Here is a 22,790-nt window from a genome sequence, read left to right on the forward strand (position 1 = left end):
CACGCAGGTGTTCCGACTGTACAAATCACAGGTCTGTGCTCGCGTGCATTTGAGAATTGAGAAACATCCCACGAGTCCGTGTCGCGTTCTCGGCGGGTACGCTCCCGTGCGTTCTCGGCGAGTACGTGCTCACCGAAAGCACGCGATAGTACGCATCGCGCATTCAGGCATTGATAAAGCGGCCTATGGCTGTGTCCCAATTCAGGGTATGCACGCTTGAAGCACGCATTTCAAGTGCGATTACGTCACCACCACGCCGACGACGGCTGTCCCAATTCAAAGTGTACTTCAAATGCATACTCCAAATGCGCCGTCGATTTCCCCAAATATCAAGCGTGGTCCGGTGCACGCTTGGTGGTCCCATATATCCCACAATCCATAGCGCCGTGGTGGGTGTGGATAATTTTGCCGCAAAATACGGCAGAAGGGAGCGGCCAAGAGTGAACTGTCAAAAGTAAGTACTGAATATTATGTCACTTATTTATGTGCGAATGTTTAAGAACATTAAAACATTACTGTTGGCCACATGTCGGCAAAGTTATGTGGCATTAGTGATGTTTGTACTTTCAGCGTTTACTTGGTTTTAAAGCCTCTACTTCTAAATACATATATAGTTGACCTTAATCTTACAGAGAATGTGATGATTTTATAGATAATTAAAGTCAGTCATATATCCACAAACACAACAAGCTGAAAGTCAGTGATGCTGCTCGGTTTGCAGTCCTGAATATGATGGCACAAGCAGGATTCACTGCACTGTTAATGTTAGCTATGTTATATTGCTGCCTCTGTTCGGTGGTGTCGAGCCAAACGGACTTTAACGTGTGTTTGAACGAGCTGACGGTTCACTCGTTAAGCTGAAAGAAAGATGCTTTAATCACATCTTGTTTAGCACTCGTAATAACACAAACACTAAATCCTCCTTCTCTTGTGCTGTTTTGTAGCAGTGTGTACACCTGAGACTGTCACCTGTCTGTCTGTCCTGCACTCTCTCTCTTTTTCTTTTTCTCTGACTGTGTAATAAAAGTATGAACATGTATTTATAAGTTACACTTGTGTTTGAATCCTGCAGCTTATCACACATTTGATTTCCATGTGTGACAACTGCAAGTGTCCAGAGTGAGGACAGACTGAGGGACCCACTGCTGCACATCATCTGTGAGGCTTTGCACCCCTGATGACCACCAGGACAAACTCAGCAGTGTGTGAGGAAGAGGAGGAGGAAGAGCCAGCAGCAGCTGACAGATGGAGAGAATAGACAGACTGTTCCCTGTTTGTGAAGGACTGCTAGAAAAGTTTAAAATAACTAATTGTCTGTCCTGAATCAGTCTTATTAGGTAATGTTCAAATAATGTTATCATTCCAGTGTTTTCAGTGTGGGAGAAAGTACTCAGGGCCTTCAAGTTAAACACTATGAAAGGCAGCAACAAGTTTCATATTCAGAAAACCTAAAGTATGTATCAGCAGCAGAATGGACCTAAAAATAAATGTTTGTTTCAGTTCTATGAAGCTTTGAGTATTTTGGATTAGTAGTACTGCTGTGTTTGTTGCATCATATTGCTGTAATTGTTTATATGCTTTATATATTCTGAGGTAACTTGATCTATAGTGTTACATCATATTTTATAAGGATGTTATGTGTTTGTACACTTTCTGCCCAGTTTGACCCATTTAGCAGAAGTCAGCCTGTTTAAGGCTCTGATATCTATTCTGTATGACTTGAAGCAGTTATGACATGGTCTGATTTTCTCACCCAATAAAGGAATATTTCATATATCAGTCTGATCTTCATTCTATCAGAAACAGTTATCACAGCTCGTACATTTTCTTTTTACACATATATGTAAGCATTGAGCCAAATTTAGTAATGCCAACACATTAAAAGAACAATATTTGTCTCTTATATATATGATACATCTATAGATACACTGTCAGAGATACTTGTCTTTGAGTGAAGATTTAAGGTGATAGGAAATATAAATAAATGCAAATTGAATCTTTACTGAAGCTCAGTATTTGACACGGAGTTCAAATTCACTGCTGTAATAACTAATAATGATTAATATAATATGGCCAATATTATAGTTATTATATTTACATTACCAAAGTGAGATGACTTTAGTCTCATGAACAACAGTAGGTAATTGTTATTTACTAGCTAATCTTAAAATGACTGTTCAGTACAGAAATGAAGCCCAACAATCATGTTTTACAGTCCTGTGGTCTCTGCCTCAGATACTTATCAAATCACACAAAGCTCATGTAGAAACAAATGTACAAAATATGTTCTCCTTCATTTCTGTCAAACAAAGCTGTATGAAACGTTTCCAGCTGTTAGTATCATGGTTGCTAGGCAACCTGGGCAGCGCAACGGAGGCTAGACCGTCCCATTTCACAAGCCTACAAGCCTCGCACTTCCAGCCTTAGCGGTCTTTGAGTACGCGGCCCTTGAGGACCGTTAAGGCTGCGTACTAGTGGTGGGCGGATCGATCCAAATATCGATAGTATCAATCCCAAGTCGGGATCGGTATCGGATCGATACTAGCCTGGTTAGATCGATTCTTTACTTTGAGTTCTGCTTGCTTGCTACGCTGTGCTTTCGGCAAAAATGAAACAGCCAGGTCGCTGGACTCGCCGCTCCTGTGACAGCGGAGAGCAGGCACACTTTGCTCCCCCCCCCCCTTCTTATGTGTCGGTGTTGCGCTGACACGTCACGTGACTTAGACACTTTGGGGGTTGTTAAGTTGTTTAGATATTAATAATATATATTGTTTTTGTTGTTGAGAATTTTAATTGTCATTTTTGTATTATAGTTTATCAACAGTATTTGTTTTAATTTGTTTACTGGTTTGCGTGCACTTAAGATTTAGAAGAAAAAGAAAAAAAAAGATCGCCACCACGGCAGACCCGATGGTATTTTCATGCTTGGCGCATCATTTATTCTTACAATAATCCCACGGTTGCTGTAATAGTACATTCAACAGCTGCAGCTCTCCGCTGGCAGCCGTACACATCACCACCACCAAACCTGCAGCGGCATCGCAGAACACACCCTGCCACATACCCCTGCCAGCTTCACCCCACCCCGCGAGCGGGCGAGGGAATCGCCCGGACCGTCGGCGCCCATTCCCCGCCCAGCGACGGGAAGTGTCCACTTGGCGGTCGCCCGCGCCTCCAGTGGAAGCCCGGGAGCTGGCCTGATGGCCAGCCATATGGCAAGCAGAGGCGGCGGAGCAGGAGTGGAAGTGAGCCGGGGCTCAGAGGCAGCTGGGCAGACGGCCAAGCGGACAGCATGCCGCCCTCAGGCAGGACCCCGCGCACCTCGACCTCCATCTCCAGCTTGGCAGGTCCCGCTGGCGCGCCAGCCTCCGGCTCACCCCGAGCCCGCCGCTGTCCACCCACACAGTGATCACACGGTTGCTGTAACAGTAGCCTACATTAAACGGCTGCAGCCCTCCTGCTGCCAGCTATACACATCAACACCAAAAAACAACAACAGCACAAGCAGCGCACAGGTTTTAAGCCGGTGAGGCATGATTGTAGATGCAATGAAGGTGAGTCCATCTCACCTGCAGCAGCATCGCAGACCACGGCTGCCACAATAATAAAGCATTTTTATTTAATTATAAATTAATTATTTCTCCTAATTATGTCCTGGATTTTAAGTAATTAATAATACAAAAGGAAAATCACAAAAACACTTAAGGTCATGAAAATTAATTGCGATTTAGCAATTCAATGAGGCATCCACCTTATTTATTGAAAAGTATCGGTATCGGTATTGGTATCGGCAATACTGGCCCGTATTTACTTGGTATCGGATCGATACCAAAATATGCAGTATCGCACACCACTACTGCGTACTTTAAGGCTGCAGACCCTAGCTGTGTCCAAATTCATGGGCTGCATCCTCCTGAGGACCCGGCCGCGGTCGGGTAGTCCGGAAGTAAACAGCTGTGAAATTGGACGGTCTAGCCTTCTCGATCTACTCCCGCCCTTAATTCAGAGTATTTCCGGTTGTCAGCGCCACGGCACGAAAATCGAAAATGGACCCCGAAATCCTGCTCCGTTTTTTGTGTTCATTTTTAATTATCAACGAGCTAAGAAAACTGTGTCGCGGTCGTCATCGCCGGCATGTTTTGTACTCCAGGCTCGTCAGAGAAAATCATATCCAGGTAATCTAGACGCATTTAGGAATTACTTAGCTAGTTTTATGGATAATTTCAGTGACTGGATGACGGCGGTCATTCAAAATATATGAACAAAATCTCTTAGAAAACGTTCTTCTAGAAAAGTTTTGAGTTCACAAAAAAGCTCAGCTAAACAGATGAAATGTATAAAATGTTATTTCTCAGTGTTAGCATATTTTACTCAAGCTTAGTAATCAGAATAATGCTTTGATGTCATAAAATAAATGAAGTCATACCTTTCTATTAAAACTGTTTATGCTGTTCTCCACCTTTTCCTTAACCAGACAAGGCCGTTGTACTGCAGGATTAACCAAAGTGTACCAGTCCTGGACCATTTTTTTAGCCAGGAGGATCCCAGGCCTGATTTTCGGCTAAGCAGGGAGTCCCTGGCAGTGTTGTTAAATCTCCTGAACCAGGATCGGCGGCATGGATGGGGTGCCACAATTGAGATCCTGGTGTTTCTTTTCTGGTTGGCAAGTGGAGCATCCTACAGGGTGGTCTCAAGAGTGTTTGGGATGCCTCGTTCCACTGTCCACTACATCGTCCACCGAGTCACGAAAGAGGTGTTGGCCATTCGCTACCTGGTCATCCACCTCCCAACAACCCCAGAGGACCTGGAGGTAGTGTCCCGTGGGTTTGCAGGGCTGGCACGCCACAGAGCCTTTATGAAAGCGGTGGGTGCAATCGACGGCTGCCACATACGCATCAAGTGTCCAAGTGGCCCTGATGGTCAGTGCTATAGGAACAGAAAACTGTTTCCATCAATCATCTTGCAGGCGGTTTGTGACCTGCAAGATGGTCACAAACCGCCTGCACATACGTGCCGCTTCATCGACACATACGTGGGCTGGCCTGGGTTGGTGCATGATTCCAGGGTGCTCCGCCACAGCCCACTGTACAGTCAGTCAGTCTACCCTCCTCCAGGGCATTTCATCCTCGCAGATGGAGGGTACCCATGCCTCCAGCATCCACTCCCCCTCATCACACCCTACAAGAGGCCAGTCCAAGGTGTGGGAGCCCAGCGCTTTAACAGCCATCATTCCAGGGCACGCTCCATAACAGAGCGTGCTTTTGGGATGATGAAGAGCAGGTTCAGGGCCATCTTCCTGCAAGCGCTGGAGGTGCACCACACCTTTGTACCTCATGTAAGTCACCACCCAATGTCAAATTAATTGTGTATGTATGTGTGTACATATATAGATATATATATATATATATATATATATATATATATATATATATATATATATATATAGAATATATATATATACATATATATATATATATATATATATATATATCAACAAGGATCAACAAGGTCCGCGTCAGGTGTTGAGGAACCAGGGCACCCTGATGACAAGTGGGCTACTGGAACAAGAAGGCATCGGTGGGCAGAGATTAAAACAGGCGTTGTTGGAATGCTACTACGCAAGTAACCCTGGCGGAAGGGGTTACATGAATAGGATGAGGACCTATGGATTCTTCAGGATACCCAACATCCACAATGACGGCGAAACAACTAGTAGCTCAGTGTTCCAACATTAGAAAGAAGGGACTGCTATCACAGCTAGAGATTGACGAGGTACAACATAAATGCTACGGCAAGGAGGAGTCAGGGCGCCAGGTCAGGGGAGATATCATCACCCCACCGAGATTGGGTACATAGCCCCAAGGCGCGATAAGAGAAGGATCGTTGAGTGCCAGAGGAACTGACCTGAAGGATAGGATCATGGCCAAGCTTGAAACCTGGATCCCCGTGATACGGTTACCAAGATTACGTGAAGTACCTCAGAAGGTCTGCTAGATGATGTTAACGCAGCACTACGGATGATACCTACAACCACGATTACCGACACTAACAAGCTGATCTACACTACGGCAGCAGTGATCAGTGAGATGCTTGGCTACAAGTTGAACAGCCACAAGGGGCAATACCCTCCATGGAGAAGGAGGCTGAGGGCAAGATCAAAAGTAGCACGGAGGGAGGTTAGCCAACTAACGGAGTTGCAGAAAGGTGCGACAAAGAAGGTGCATAAGAAATACAGCAAGCTGTCCATACCTGAGGCCTTGGAAACTGCCAAGCAAAGACTCACAGCCTTGGCCACCCGCTTGAGGAGGTACACCAGAGAGAGAGAAGGCAGGAGAATAAACCAGCTGTTCTTCACAGAACCAGCAAAGGTGTACTCTCAGTGGCAAGGGAACAATAACAGAACAGCACCACCAAGGCTGGAGACGGAGCAATACTGGAAGAGCATATGGGAGAAGGACGCAACCCATAACGGCAATGCTCAGTGGCTAGTGGATCTGAGGGCAGACCATAGCGACCTCCTGAACAGGGTCCAGTAACCATCACAGTGGCAGATATCCAAGAAAGGGTCTCCAGTATGAAGAGTTGGACAGCACCAGGGCCCGACATGGTTCACGCCTACTGGCTGAAGAAGCTGACTGCACTCCACGAAAGCGCCTGGCAGCACAAATGAACCAGCTGCTAGTTAACGAGAGACACCGGAATGGCTATCCAAGGTCGGACGGTCCTGATCCCCAAGGACCCCAAGAAGGACCGGTCCCATCCAACTACCGACCAATAACCTGCCTCAGTACTACATGGAAGCTCCTGTCAGGCATCATATCGGCTAAGATGAACAGGCACATGGGTCAATACATGAGCGGCCCCCAAGGGTGATGGAGAATGACCGAGGCACAGAAAGGGATTGGCAAGAATACCAGAGGCGCAAAACACCAGCTACTGGTAGACAGAACGGTCAGCCGAGACTGCAAGACCAGACTGACCAACCTGTGCACAGCCTGGATTGATTACAAGAAGGCCTATGACTCAATGCCCCACAGCTGGATACTGGAATGCCTAGAATTGTACAAGATCAACAGGACCCTAAGAGCCTTCATCAGGAACTCAATGGGGATGTGGCGTACAACACTAGAGGCCAACCCAAGCCCATAGCACAAGTCACCATCAAGTGCGGGATCTACCAAGGAGATGCTCTGTCCCCACTGCTGTTCTGCATAGGCCTGAACCCCTCAGTGAGATCATTAACAAGACTGGCTACGGATACCGACTACGAAACGGAGCGGTTGTCAGCCACCTCCTGTACATGGATGACATCAAGCTGTATGCCAAGAGTGAACGAGACATCGATTCACTGATACACACTACCAGGCTATACAGCAATGACATTGGAATGTCGTTCGGACTGGAGAAGTGTAGTCGGATGGTAACAAAAAGAGGAAGGTAGTCAGAACTGAGGGGATTGAACTACCAGAAGGCAACATTGCAGACATAGAGGACAGTTACAAGTACCTGGGGATCCCGCAGGCGAATGGGAACCATGAAGAGGGCGCTAGGAAAGCTGCAACCACCAAGTACCTGCAGAGGGTCAGGCAAGTCCTGAGGAGTCAGCTGAATGGTAAGAACAAGATCCGGGCCATCAACACCACGCCCCTGCCCGTGATCAGGTACCCTGCTGGGGTAATAGGCTGGCCAAAGGAGGAGATAGAAGCCACTGACATAAAGACAAGAAAGCTCCTTACCATGCATGGAGGGTTTCACCCCAAGTCCAGCACCCTGAGGCTGTATGCTAAGCGGAAGGAAGGGGCCGGGGACTGGTGAGTGTCAGCACCACAGTCCAGGATGAGACAAGAAACATCCACGAATACATCACGAAGATGGCCCCAACTGACAGTGTGCTCAGTGAATACCTCAGGCAGCAGAAACCCAAGAAAGAGGAGGAAGGCGAGGAACCATCATGGAAGGACAGGCCCTGCGGTATGTACCACCGGCAGATAGAGGAGGTGGCTGATATCCAGAAATCCTACCAGTGGCTGGACAAAGCTGGACTGAAAGACAGCACAGAGGCACTAATCATGGCAGCACAAGAACAAGCTCTGAGTACAAGATCCATAGAGGCTGGGGTCTATCACACCAGGCAAGACCCCAGGTGCAGGCTGTGTAAAGATGCCCCAGAGACAATCCAGCACATAACAGCAGGGTGCAAGATGCTAGCAGGCAAGGCATACATGGAGCGCCATAACCAAGTGGCCGGCATAGTGTACAGGAACATCTGTGCCAGTATAACCTGGAAGTCCTGAGGTCAAAATGGGAGATGCCCCAAGGGTGGTGGAGAATGACCGAGCTAAGATCCTGTGGGACTTCCAGATGCAGACGGACAAAATGGTGGTGGCTAACCAACCGGACATAGTGGTGGTAGACAAACAGAAGAAGACGGCTGTAGTGATCGATGTAGCGGTTCGAATGACAGCAATATCAGGAAGAAGGAACACGAGAAGCTGGAGAAATACCAAGGGCTCAGAGAAGAGCTCGAGAGGATGTGGAGGGTGAAGGTGACGGTGGTCCCGTGGTAATCGGAGCACTAGGTGCGGTGACTCCCAAGCTAGGCGAGTGGCTCCAGCAGATCCCGGGAACAACATCGGAGATCTCTGTCCAGAAGAGCGCAGTCCTGGGAACAGCTAAGATGCCCTATAGAGGACCCTCAAGCTCCCAGGCCTCTGGTAGAGGACCCGAGCTTGAAGGATAAACCGCCCGCAGGGGCGTGCTGGGTGTTTTTATATATGTGTATATATATATATATATATATATATATATATATATATATATATATATATACATATACACATATATATATATATATATATATATATATACATATATGTGTATATATATATGTATATATGTGTGTATATGTATGTGTGTGTATGAAAGAATAATGTGTGTATGTATATGACTACAGGTAATAACAGCATGTGCCATCCTCCACAACATTTGCCTCAGTGCTGGCGACATTGTGGCTCCTGAGGATGAACCTGAGGAAGATGGAGCAGAGGATGATGAGGGGGATGCTGGATTGGAGGCAGTCAGTGGTGCTCTGTGGCGGGACCAGCTGTCTCCCGAGGTGTCTGCCCTGGAGGAGGTACCACCAGACCATGACTACTGTTAACAGGCAAGTAAACATTTATCTAAGCATCTTTTTTAATACCACTTTTTCAAACTGTTGTCTGCTACAGAGTCACAAGTATTATACTAGTAGTGAATCCACTTTCTCTGGTTTGCATATTTCTGACAAACCTCTTAGTGGTGTGGCAGCCGTCGATTAAGTCAGCCCTGCAAACCAGTGGATGGACGATGCCGTGGACAGAGGGAGGAAGCATCCTAAAACTCTCTTTGCAGACCACCCTGTGCGATTCTCCACTTTCTGACCAGAAAAGACAAACCACGCTTCACAGTCGCAGCACCCCATCCATGTCTGATCTTCCTTCAGCAAATCCAGCAACACTGCCAGAGATTTTCTGTTTGTGTGATCTTTCAAAGTATATTTTTAAGAAAACGGTCCAGGAACAGGTCACTTTGGTTAATCCTGTGTGAAAATTTGTAAATATTTGTATATATTTTTCTTTCTCTGACTAAAATTCATGTTTTAGAAATATTCTTGTTTTATTGTTATTTACCTTTAAATGTCAATAGAAAACTCTTCAAAGTTTGATTATGTTCATACATGTTAAAAACAACTGTAAATAAAATGAGTTCAGTGAAATTTGTTTTCATCAATTTATTCATAATGAAAAACTTAAAATAACACATAGAAAAAAGTAAGAAATGTATTCAAAAAAAGAATATCTGAAGGCACAACCAATTTGGGAACTAATTTTCATTAATCAAAATAAACTTTTAGTATGACATAACAAATAGAACAAAGTAAGAACATTATCTGAATATATTTTTAACTTATTTAGGAACTAATCTTTCTAGTATGGAAAAAAAGTCTGTCCATCCTGTCCCTGCTCTCTCCTCTCAGCCTTCCTTTGGTACTGCATGTCCTCTTTGATGAGCTCAAGGAGCTCATCCCCCCTTTCCCTTCTCCTCTTCCTTCCGGTTGTTGCTGGCTGACCTCCTTCCTCATCTGTCTCCTCTTCCCTCTCGCTTTGGTCACCCACTGCTGTACTTGGCCGTGGAATGTCCTCAGGAGAGATCCGATCCGAAGGACAGGGATTTTGATCCAATGGAAGGCCTCTGTCCCATCACCTCATCCATGAGGCCAAACCAGGGCCAAGTAGCAGCAGTAGGCTTCCCATGACTCCCTCACCTGACCCTGGACACTTGCAATCCTAAAGGCAGAGGAAATCAGAAATGACAGACAAATATAAACAATACAACTTTTAGTAAATGTCCATCCATCCATCCATCCATTCGCTTCGCTTATCCTTTCCAGGGTAAGCTGGGGCGCTGGAGCCTATCCCAGCTGTCATAGGTATGGAGAGGGGTACATCCTGGACAGGTCGCCAGTCTGTCTCTCAGCCTTCCTTTGGGGCCAACACACAGGGACAGACAACCATTCACGCTCACATTCACTCCTAGTGACAATTTGATTATCCAATTAACCTATCCCCTCAAACTGCATGTCTTTGGACGGTGGGAGGAAGTCCGGAGTACCGGAGGGAACCCACGCAAACACGGGAGAACATGCATCAACTCCACACAGAAAGACCCCGGCCTGATGGTGGAATTGAACTCAGGACCTGGACACTTGCTGTGCGGCAACAGTGCTAACCACTGTGCCACCGTGCTTTTAGTAAATGGACATTTATTAAATTTCATTCTTAAAAATTATCTTCTTGACAGCACACATACTTTGTATCTTTTCTTTAAGTTGTCCCACTTCTTTTTGGCCTGCAAGGGGGTGACTTTCCCTTGCAGGCCTATCTTCTTGAGAATAGTCCTGATCGCACACAAAAAAATAAGAGAAGAGAGAAAACCATAACAACTATGATAATCCCTAAATCCAAAAGTTTTCACAGCAGAACACAAGAGGAATATTGTCTGGACATCACAGCTTCTGTACAGAATGAGGGTTATTGAAACCGTACTCAGATGAATATGATGTGTAAATTGATTTATTCATGTACCTCCATCCCACAGTTGCTGAATTTTTTACCCCGGTGAAGAGGTGATCATTTTCTCCTCTAGTTTTAATGAAGTCTGCCGTTTGCTCTTTGGTCCCTATAAACATATCACAAAAAAGTTGATTGGGAAAAATGTAAGCGGCAATGAAAAACCGCGGGACCCACCATATAAGCTAGTTTACGGACACTTTTTATGAAGATTGTTTAAATCAATATTACAAGTCTATGCAAATTCACAACCCTAACAACATAACTGCTATAAAAAATTAACTTTTATACCACCAGATTTTCATATACTTACATTTAAAAGTGTATTTGTCTCCCGGTTTATCTTTTTGTGCCGCCATCGTTACGTGAATGAAGTTCTGTGCAATGAATTCTGGGCCGGCTAGCTATCGAGCTGGTGGGGTGACAGACGTCACCGAAAACGTCGAAGCACTTCTGCAAATATGCGATATCTTGACAAACCGAGCAGATATTTGAAGTTTACACACCCACATTCTCGCCTGAAAATATGTTAAAAGTTTAATTTGTGACCCAGAAAGATTAATAAGAGTCATTTTAAAACTTAGTAGCGGCCGCCATTGCCGGAAACTGGAGCTTGGCTGGGCCGCACTATGAATTCTGGGATATGTTGGGCCACGAAGGACACACCCGAACCATCCTTCAAATTCGGGGAAAAGGAGGACGCATTTGTCGGCTGCATTCGGAGGAGTCTACGAATTTGGACAGCCTTCGGTGCGTCGCTGTGACGTAATCGGTCTACAAATGCGTCCTCAGGAGGATGCAGCCCATGAATTTGGACACAGCTCCTGAATTGGGATACAGCCATACATACATGTTTTGGTTCATGCAACTGGTCCGTCGGGTTATTGTCTCCCCAGAAACATTTCCGTTGTGTTTTGTGTGCTTTTGCAGCGTTTTTCTTTTTGCAGGTGTTTTCTTTTTGCAGTGTTTTTCTTTTTGCAGCGTTTTTCTTTTTGCAGGTGTTTTTCTTTTGCAGCATTTTTCTTTTTGCAGGTGTTTTTCTTTTTGCAGCGTTTTTCTTTTTGCAAGTGTTTTCTGAAGTTGCAGTCCGTTTGGCCTCTCAGGGCCACCGTATGGAGTTCCTCTGAGTGGTTGCATAAATCTGATTGCGTCTTTATTTCTTACCAGCTTCTCTACTTCTGTTTTACTTTTTAACATTCCTGATGTGATTTTCTGTCCATCTTTGGTCATAGTTTTACCTTTCCTTAGCTGTATTGTCATGCTGGAATTAGCCAAGTGTATTTCAGTAACAAACTGTGAGAAAAACAGGTAATTTGTATCTTTATAAAAAATCTTGCATCAATGTTGAAAAGCCTGGACTTGAAGTAAGCACTTGGTGTGAGTTTGAGACGTCTCTTTTCATCAAGTGTATTCTGACCAGTAGGAAACTGCACAGGAAATGCCATGGCTTCCAAGTGAGGAGTTCTGAAAAAACTAACGGGATTGTTTCTTTCTGCAGGAGCCATACAATATGTGTTATCAGTGAAACAGAGAATCTCTTCTGAAATGTCTATAGGCTGCAGACAACTTTCTAGAGCAAAACCTCCATTGTTCAAATCACTTTCTGGTTCCTCTGGATTTTGTTCCTCTGGTTGTTCTTAACACGATACCATATTAATATCTTGTTCACTTTCAGACTGAGTTTCACACAAAAGGGCATCTTTTTCATACGTGTCAATTTCCATTAAATCTGCTTCATCATAATCCCCGCTTCCCATGCTGGCTTCATCACTGCTGTCATCATCAGGTAACGTTGGATCACAAAGCAATGCATCATCTCTGATATTGATGTCTGTGTACTGTGGATGAATTTGTTTCAGTTTACGCAGGGCTTAGATCAGTTTAGACCAGGTGACAGTCTGGAACAGCTGATGGCCTTTGTAGCACAGTCATCTTTTCAATTTCACCCTCATTATCTGTGAATGACTTCTGAGTCTGAGTAAACATTCAACTCTTTCTTGGACTTCAGATGGTACACACACCACATTACCACGTATGAACCTTTGTCTGCCCTTTGGAAGTGGAATAATCTTAGCAAATGGTATGCATTTGGCAATCAGATGTCTCTCGAGAATATTCAGATCACACAGTTCAGCTGGAATATCCTGCAATTCTAAACCATTGACAGCAACAAGCCTTGGCATGCGTCCACTTTTTAGGGAACTGTGACACGTGTGACAGATATACTCTTTTTTTTCTCTCAGCAGGAAAACTGCAGTGATCATTACATGCTTCATCATACACATGAACAAATTTACCAGTTAACACTGCTGAGCTACAGTTTGGTGTTTAGAGTAATTTTTTCTTTTGCAGGTTTTCACCTGATTAGGAAAAGAATCTTTTTAGACAAACAGTACAAACATAAGATGGTGCTGACTTAATATTTGATCTGAAACGAGATACGGCCTCATTCATTAAAGTGTTATCTGGATGACACTGTAAACTTTCAGCTGGTCGATGCATTTGACGATATTTTCTTTTTATGTTCATTGCACATCTGATATTGTGCATCTGTCTAAAAGAAAAACCGTTTCAATATTTTTCTCTCATTCGTCCCCTCATATTGTCCTTGTGTTGTTGCTGAAATTTTCTCTCTTCTCCGTAACGGTTAGTAATGTAAGATCGTTTTTTCTGTTTAAAGGCTTCACTTTCTTTATATAGCTTGCATATAAAGCTTTCATCAAAAGTGTACATCTGCCTTTCTTTCTTTTTCTGATTTTCCTTCCTTTGTGGTAGTTTTTGTTGGGACAATAATCTTCTCCTCGACCTTGGGTCCAGTAGGAAGCGCGTTATGGAGTACACACGTAAACCACAAGGTCCCACTTATCTGTTAAATTACTTTATGGTTCACCTATTGTGGCCCAATTCAGAGATTCCTTAAGCCAGAGGTTCCCAAAGTGTGGGGCCCGCCCCCTAGGGGGGGGGGCGCAGAGCCATTGCAGGGGGGGCGCGGTATGAAAAGGAAAAAAAAAAAAGAGCGCTTGGACACTGTGGACAGGTTTTGACGGGGCTCCCACACAAGCATAAAGCAGGAGATGAAGCATCGCCAAATATGTTTCCAAACCAACTTCCTTCCAAGCCAAAGACTAGAAAATATGGTGAAGCATATCTTCCTTTGGCTTCACCTGCCAAGTGCCAAGGTAGGTCTCCCCTGCAAAATTAGTTTCCCTGCGTCCGGGGAGCATGCGCTGGGCTCTCCAAATCACGGACAAACAGTATCCCACATTCTTGATTTTTAGTTCACAAACACTTCTTGTAATAACTAACTACTCCTGACATTTTTGGACATGTTAGCTCTTTATGCAGTAAAGTTACAGTGAGATACAAATAATATCAAGCTGATCCTGCCGTAATTTGTTCCCCGGTTCAAATCACGGACAAACAGTATCCCACAGCTGTTTATGTGTTTAAACCCATTTTGCACAGAGAGGCATTTTTGAAAATGTATTGATAGCAATGTTGAATATTATTACACAGGAAAAAAACAACTACTCGTAAAATAATTACACAGTGACGCCTCTGCCTTTCTAAATGGAGGGACAGTAACTGCGTGTGTGTATGTAAGCGTGTAAAACCTGAAGATAGTCAGATTAACAGTATTTTGTCTCTATCTGCCATTCTGCAATTCATCTCATGTAAACAATAATGTGGCGCACAGCATGACGTGAAAGGAGCCACATACTTTTGACGTTATGCGTGACGAACTCTGTAATCCTCGTCCACGTAAACGCAAAAAGGAGTTTTAAATAATCTCCGCGGTGAATCGCATAACGCCGTTTACGTGTTGACGAAAAGCCCAAACGCATAGAAACAGCTGAGTTTTCAAAAATACCGCAGAGGTGTGGACGTAGCGTAAAAGAGTTAGTAGTGTTACTAGTAGTAGTGTTTATTACTGCCTGTAATTTATTGCCGTTTACTTGTATTTGCTTAATTGTTTACTAAATGTTTGAGGTGTGAAATAAACCGCAATGGAGTTTGTAAACAAAATATGGGGTGTGTGTTTGGAGGATGTGTTTGTGCGGGGGCGCGAACATTTTTCTTGTAAAAAAGGGGCCTGGGAAAAAAAGTTTGGGAACCACTGCCTTAAGCTCTATTAGGAAAGTCAGCATTGTTTTAGCTGTTGTTTTTTCTGTCTTTTTGGCTTATCTCAAAGTGAAATGCCTCCTAAGCAGTCTGCTAAAGGAGCACAGGCTAGCTGTTTAGAAACCGCTAGCAAAACTACCGTTGATCCGGCGACACTGCTAGCTTTTCGCAATATTCTCAAAGAAGTGATTCAAGAGGAAAATGGCAACCTACGGGAGGAAATTAAATGAGCCATTTTGCCCATCCAAACCGCTCTTGGCGAATGTACTGAGAAGTTCGGCGAACACGAAGAAGGCCTGAATAATCTGGATAAGCGGCTAGAAGTTACGGAGACATGTTTCGCAGATCTGAGTAACCAATACAAGAAGTTACTGCTGAAAACGGACGACTTGGAGAATTGGGGAAGACGATGCAACTTGCGTATATTAGGAGTGCCTGAGGGAGCCAAACAACGGAATCCCACTAAATTTGTTGCTGATGTGTTGCACGTTGCACTGGGTGGTCCCGGCGGTTTGGAGCAGGCTCCGATCCTGGACAGAGCTCTCCGGGCAGCGGTTGGGCTCCCCACGGAGGGATAGTGACTGCGGCCGTTCATTGTCCGTATCCACTACTACCAGGAGAAGGAACGGATACAGTGCTTAGCCAGACAAAAAGGCCAGCTGGAGTTTCAAGGGAAGCAGATCTTCATTTTCCTGACTACAACGCTGACCAGGCCAGACGCCGGGCTGCTTTCAGTGAGGTAAAGGGACTACTACGGAAAAAAGATGGAGTTCGCTACGGTCTTCTTTATCCTGCTCGGCTTCAGATCTCATTTAATGGAGAAACACAGGTATTCGACTCTCTTAAAGCAGTGAAAGATTTCATTGACTCCAAGATTGAGTCATCTCCCGAATGACATTACATAAGAACGCCCGGGACTTTCATACCAACGTGACTATATTTTTGTCAATCAATAAACGGACGATCTGTGGTTTAGCTTAGTTTCATGTTCAAGGTTCATTTAGAAATCTCAGATGTTGGTGAGTTTGCCCTTGTTTCCTGGGAGGTTAACTATATTCCAGTGCTTGTCACTTAAAAGGGACTCCGGGGTCAGCTTTGATGAGAAGTGAAACAGGTCCGGTTTTTGGTTACAGGTAAATTTGACGTAGGAGTTTTTTCTCTTTCCTTCTCTTAATTATTTTACTCTATTATGTTGGACTTTGTGACTTTCTAACTTGAATATATTTTGGACTACATGTGTGATTCATAGTTCAGATGCTTCTACTTATGTGGGGCTGTGGTTATGAATAAGGTGAATGGGACTCTTAATAGAAACAGTGGAGCTTTGGGAAATTGGTGTGTGTCGTTTGGGGACAACACTGAACACGGAGAAGTGGGTGGGAGGGATTTATCTATTTTTTCTTTTGTTTTTTTGTTTTTTTTTCTCGTTTTTGTTGTATATTATTTGCTCAGATCATTGTTAACAACAGCATTTCAGTGTACACCCATGATAGAATTGGTATTTGCGATTGGGACCGCCTTTTTCATCATGTACTTATATGGTGATGACTTCTGTTGATGACACTTCAACTGCTGTGGCTGCCATGTTAACTTTATTAGTTTGAATGTGAAGGGATTGAACCACCCAGTGAAATGAAATAAGGTACTCTCATCTTCTTTATCTTAAAGTACATGTAGCCTTTCTTCAAGAAACACACCTTAAGAATAAAGATCATGCCAGATTAAGACGAAATTGGGTTGGGCAAATTTTTCATTTCAAAGTCAGTGGTAAAGCCAGAGGCGCAGCAATTTTGATCAATAAGAATACACCATTTATAGTCTCTCACACAATAGCTGACCCAAATGGTCGCTATGGAGTTGTGACAGGATCCCTGTTTAATACTTCACTTATTTTAGCAAACGTATATGCTCCGAATTGGAATGACTCAGCATTTTTCAATGACCTTCTTAATTCCCTTCCACAGATTAATACACACCAATTGATCCTTGGAGGAGACATGAATACTGTTATGGATCCAGTACTAGATCGCTCCTCAAATAAAAGACTTTCACTCCCTAAATTCTCATTAGCATTACAGTCACATTTACAAACCTATGGGGCTGTTGATGCGTGGCAATTTCTCTACCCCTCCACTAAACAATATTCCTTTTTTTCTGAATTGTTTGAGGCTTTTTTTGATGGAATGACAGTTCCGACTTTAACCTCGGCATTCAGAGACCAATTGGAGGAGCAAATTACAGTGGATGAAATTAAATTGGCGATTAGCTCAATGCAGAATGGCAACTCCCCGGGTCCGGATGGGTATCCGGTTGAACTTTTCAAGACCTTTAAAGACAATTCATCACCTTTATTACGAGACATGTTCATTGAGTCATTTGTTTCAAAATGTCTTCCCCTAACGCTTCGACAAGCAACCATCTCACTCCTACTGAAGCCAAATAAGGATCCACTAGAGTGTTCATCATATCGTCTTATATCACTCTTAAATGTAGATTTAAAAATACTGTCAAAAACACTTGCTCTCAGGTTAGAGCAATATCTACCGTTGTGAATTTCTCCCGATCAGACAGGTTTCGTGAAGGGTAGGCATGGTTTTTTCAACCTGCGCAGGTTTTTAAACATATTACACACCAAGTCAACTACAGCCCCTGAAATTGCCTTATTACTCGATGCTGAGAAGGCATTTGACCAGGTGGAGTGGGATTATCTGTTTTATACTCTAAATAAATTTGGATTTGGCCCTAATTTCATTTCATGGATTCAGTTACTTTACTCCTCACCTATGGCACGTGTTAGAACAAATTCGTTATTCTCTACTTATTTCCCACTTCTCCGTGGTACGAGACAAGGGATGTCCCTTATCCCCTCTTCTTTTTGCGTTATCAATTGAACCATTGGCGATTAAGGTGTGAGCTGACAATTGCATTAAGGGCATCTTCAGAGCTGACCAGGAGCACAAAATATCCTTATATGCTGACGATCTCCTGCTGTATATGTCAAAGCCTTTATGTTCTCTTCCCCGTGCTCTTGGCATTTTTGAATGTTTTGGCAATATTTCTGTCACGGTTCTGGGTCCGTTGGACCCAGTATTTTGAGTCGTTATGTTTTGGTTTATTTTTGGATGATGGATTATTCTTTGGTTCTCTGGTGCTTTGTCGGGAATCTGTGTTTCTTATATTTTGGTTTAATTTTGTATTATGGATTGTTTTCTTATTCTCTTGTAGTGATGATGATGATGATTATTTAGAGTTCCATGTGTTATATTCTGCCTCTCAGTCTGCGTCCTTGTTTAGTGGTTTATGGTTTCCTGTTTTGTTTTGAAGGAGTGTGCCTCATGTTAGAGTGTGCAGCTTTGCTCCCCGCCTCGTCAGCCCTGATCTCTCCCAGCTGTGTCTGCCTTCTGTTGCCCATTCCCTCATTACTACCCCCGTGTATTTAAGCCCTGTGTTTTCCCATTGCACCGGTGTCGCGTCGTACCGTCAGCCCATGCCTGTGTGTTCCAGTCCGTGTTTCATGTTTGGTTTCTGTTTTTGGGTGCCAGCAATAAAGCTGTGGTTTTCAGTTACATTTCCGTCTCAGAGTCCTGCACTTGGATCCACATCTCCACCCGCCCGCACACGGAGCCGTGACAGAACGACGCGACCAGTAATGGATCCAGCGGACTCACGTTTCGCCTCTGAGGGAGAGAATCTCGCGCACCTATGGGATTATTGTTGGAGGATAGCCCACGCCGCAAGCCCCTACAAGAGGCACCTGGAGGTAGTATTTTTTGATAATTTTTTGTCGTCCACTGCCTCCACTGTCAGTTTTCTAAATATAAGCGAGGCTAAGTTTTGAACTGTTTGGCATGGGCGGCCCAGGGAAAGGGGATTCAGTTGTTCTCCTGGAGGCCCTCGCCACTTGGTGCTCTCAACGACAGCAGCATTTTTTGCCAAGGTTTATCGCCAAATCGTTTGATCCATCCTTGAAGAAGAGATGCAACCCTCGCCACCATCACCCAACCACACTTCCATTCTCTCCTGTAGTACGGACTAGTGCAGTTTTCGTTTCCACACCTTCAGTCCAGCTAGCCGATCAGCAGCCACCTTCAGTCCAGCTAGCCGATCAGCAGCCACCTTCAGTCCAGCTAGCCGATCAGCAGCTACCTTCAGTCCAGCTAGCCGATCAGCAGCCACCTTCAGTCCAGCTAGCCGATCAGCAGCCACCCGTAGCCCAGTGTCCACTGTTCGTTGCTCAGCAGCCACCTGTAGCCCAGTCACCAACTCCACCACCACTTTTTTCTCAAATTCAGTCACCCATAGCTCAGTCTTCACCCCCACTGCCGATAGCTCATTCGCTACCTCAATCAGACTTTCTGCAGACTTTATTACAGTCCATAACCCAGTCAGCAGCTCAGTTAGTGGGGGAATCATTAGCCTTGTCAACTGCTCAGTCACTCACTCATCTTCACCCTCAGTCAGGGGTCCCTATTGCCTCTGGCCCTGCGTCTACTCCGGCTGGAGGGCCCGAGGCGCCCGTCCAGCCTCAAGTGTTGTCAGCTGGGGGTCCAGGAGAACCCAGCCAGCATCCTGCCTCGTCAGCTGGAGGGCCCGAGTCGCCCGTCCAGGCTCCTGTGTCGTCTGCTGGTGGGTCCGAGGAGCCCACCCAGCACCACACCTCGTTAGCTGAGGGTCCTGGAGGACCCAGCCAGCACCTCCTCACATCTGCTGACGGTTCTGGGAGGACCGTTCAGCCACCACCTGTATCGCCGCCTGCAGCCTCATCATCATCATCATCGCCGCCTGCAGCCGCAGCTTCATCCTCGCCTGCAGCCGCAGCTTCATCCACGCCTGCAGCCGCATCCACGCCTGCAGCCGCATCCACGCCTGCAGCCGCATCCACGCCTGCAGCTTCATCCACGCCTGCAGCCGTCTCGCTGCCGTCAGGGTCCGCAGCCGTCTCGCTGCCGTCAGGGTCCGCAGCCGTCTCGCTGCCGTCAGGGTCCGCAGCCGTCCCGCTGCCGTCAGGGTCCGCAGCCGTCCCGCTGCCGTCAGGTCTGGCCCCCATGTCTTCATCCACGCCTGCAGCCGCAGCCGCATCCACGCCTGCAGCCGCATCCACGCCTGCAGCTTCATCCACGCCTGCAGCCGTCTCGCTGCCATCAGGGTCTGCAGCCGTCTCGCTGCCGTCAGGGTCCGCAGCCGTCTCGCTGCCGTCAGGTCCGGCCCCCGTGTCTTCATCCACGCCTGCAGCCGCAGCCTCATCCACGCCTGCAGCCGCAGCTTCATCCACGCCTGCAGCTTCATCCACGCCTGCAGCGGTCTCGCTGCCGTCAGGTTCCGCAGCCGTCTCGCTGCCGTCAGGGTCCGCAGCCGTCTCGCTGCCGTCAGGTCCGGCCCCGTGTCTTCATCCACGCCTGCAGCCGCAGCCTCATCCACACCTGCAGCCGCAGCCTCATCCACGCCTGCAGCCGCAGCTTCATCCACGCCTGCAGCTTCATCCACGCCTGCAGCTTCATCCACGCCTGCAGCGGTCTCGCTGCCGTCAGGTTCCGCAGCCGTCTCGCTGCCGTCAGGGTCCGCAGCCGTCTCGCTGCCGTCAGGTCCGGCCCCCGTGTCTTCATCCACGCCTGCAGCTTCATCCACGCCTGCAGCTTCATCCACGCCTGCAGCGGTCTCGCTGCCGTCAGGGTCCGCAGCCGTCTCGCTGCCGTCAGGGTCCGCAGCCGTCCCGCTGCCGTCAGGTCCGGCCCCCGTGTCTTCATCCACGCCTGCAGCCGCAGCCTCATCCACGCCTGCAGCCGCAGCCTCATCCACGCCTGCAGCCGCAGCTTCATCCACGCCTGCAGCTTCATCCACGCCTGCAGCTTCATCCACGCCTGCAGCTTCATCCACGCCTGCAGCCGTCTCGCTGCCGTCAGGTTCCGCAGCCGTCTCGCTGCCGTCAGGTTCCGCAGCCGTCTCGCTGCCGTCAGGTTCCGCAGCCGTCTCGCTGCTGTCAGGTTCAGCTTCTGCTCCGCCTCGCCTCTGCCGGCCGTTTTCCAGGCCTCTAAGTTGGCGTCATGGCCGTCGAGGTCGGCCTCCGGAGGGAGATCGCCGCTGCTGGCATTGCAGCCGACCCGGATCTGCTCAGTGGCCACCGTTGCCGTGTGCACGGTCGGCCCGAACTGTTTGCCCATCGCCGCCACTGCCTTCCAAGTGGCCGGCCTCCTGAAGGGTTTTGCCAGCGCCCGTTGCCGTGTGCACGCCGGCCCCGGAACTGTCTGCCCGTCGCCGCCATTGCAGTCGGCCGCCTGAACTGTGTCCGTGCCGCTGCGGCCTTCAGGCAGCTGGTCCAGAACTGGTCTCTGGATGTTTTGAGCAGTCAGCTCCCTGAACTTTTTGACATGTGGACTCATGGGTTGACCCTGTGTAGTTTGTTTTGCATTATTCATGTATTTCTGGACTAGCGCTACTTGTGTTGTGTTTGGTTTCTGTCCCTCCATCCTGGACCCCCTCCACCCGCCCTGGCTTGGTGCTTTTGTTGTGCTTTTGTTTGGGGCTGTCGGGAGCCAGCCCTTAGAGGGGGTACTGTCACGGTTCTGGGTCCGTTGGACCCAGTATTTTGAGTCGTTATGTTTTGGTTTATTTTTGGATGATGGATTATTCTTTGGTTCTCTGGTGCTTTGTCGGGAATCTGTGTTTCTTATATTTTGGTTTAATTTTGTATTATGGATTGTTTTCTTATTCTCTTGTAGTGATGATGATGATGATTATTTAGAGTTCCATGTGTTATATTCTGCCTCTCAGTCTGCGTCCTTGTTTAGTGGTTTATGGTTTCCTGTTTTGTTTTGAAGGAGTGTGCCTCATGTTAGAGTGTGCAGCTTTGTTCCCCGCCTCGTCAGCCCTGATCTCTCCCAGCTGTGTCTGCCTTCTGTTGCCCATTCCCTCATTACTACCCCGTGTATTTAAGCCCTGTGTTTTCCCGTGCACCGTGTGTCGCGTCGCACCGTCAGCCCATGCCTGTGTGTTCCAGTCCGTGTTTCATGTTTGGTTTCTGTTTTTTGGGTGCCAGCAATAAAGCTGTGGTTTTCAGTTACATTTCCGTCTCAGAGTCCTGCACTTGGATCCACATCTCCACCCGCCCGCACACGGAGCCATGACAATTTCAGGTTACAAGTTGAACCTGCGTAAAAATGAACTTCTCTGTGTCAACTCTATAGCCAGGAAGATTTCATTTTCAGATTTTCAATTTAAAGTTAGATCAGTGTATGTGGCCTATCTGGGGGTTAAGGTTACCCACTCATACAAAGGTCTTTATGAAAGAAACTTTGTCCCGCTGCTTAAGAATACTGAGACAGATCTTCAGAGATGGAACAATTTACCTCTGTCATTAATTGGCTGCATCAGTTCTATCACAATGAACATACTACCCAAGTTCCTTTATTTATTTCAATGTATCCCATGCTACTTACCCAATAAGTATTTTATAACACAGAATAAGCATATCTCTGCATTTATTTGGAATGGCAAAAGTCCACGAATTTGTAAAGATTTCATGCAGAGAACTAGGCCAATGGGTGGATTAGCCTTGCCAAACTT

General features: G+C 46.3%; 1 protein-coding gene across 1 annotated transcript; it reads left to right on the plus strand.

The window, feature by feature from the left end:
- Positions 1-2,608: 2,608 nt before the first annotated feature.
- LOC120432812 (protein ALP1-like) lies at positions 2,609-9,580 on the plus strand. The gene is made up of 5 exons (XM_039598020.1): positions 2,609-2,659; positions 2,973-3,422; positions 4,475-5,335; positions 8,954-9,163; positions 9,296-9,580. Exons 1-4 carry the CDS (start codon positions 2,609-2,611, stop codon positions 9,158-9,160), a joined length of 1,569 nt encoding a protein of 522 aa, XP_039453954.1. The 3' UTR covers positions 9,161-9,163; positions 9,296-9,580.
- Positions 9,581-22,790: the final 13,210 nt, after the last annotated feature.

The sequence above is a fragment of the Oreochromis aureus genome, linkage group 14 (genome assembly GCF_013358895.1).
Source record: "Oreochromis aureus strain Israel breed Guangdong linkage group 14, ZZ_aureus, whole genome shotgun sequence".
NCBI classification, from domain to species: Eukaryota; Metazoa; Chordata; class Actinopteri; order Cichliformes; family Cichlidae; genus Oreochromis; species Oreochromis aureus.

What these genes read in the sequence shown, in the direction of transcription:
- LOC120432812 (XM_039598020.1), top strand. Translation starts at nt 2,609, where the DNA reads ATGAAACAGCCAGGTCGCTGGACTCGCCGCTCCTGTGACAGCGGAGAG. An exon ending in ACAGTGATCACACGGTTGCT is followed by an intron (nt 3,423 to 4,474) that starts GTAACAGTAGCC and finishes TTCCTTAACCAG; the next exon opens with ACAAGGCCGTTGTACTGCAG. An exon ending in ACCACACCTTTGTACCTCAT is followed by an intron (nt 5,336 to 8,953) that starts GTAAGTCACCAC and finishes ATATGACTACAG; the next exon opens with GTAATAACAGCATGTGCCAT.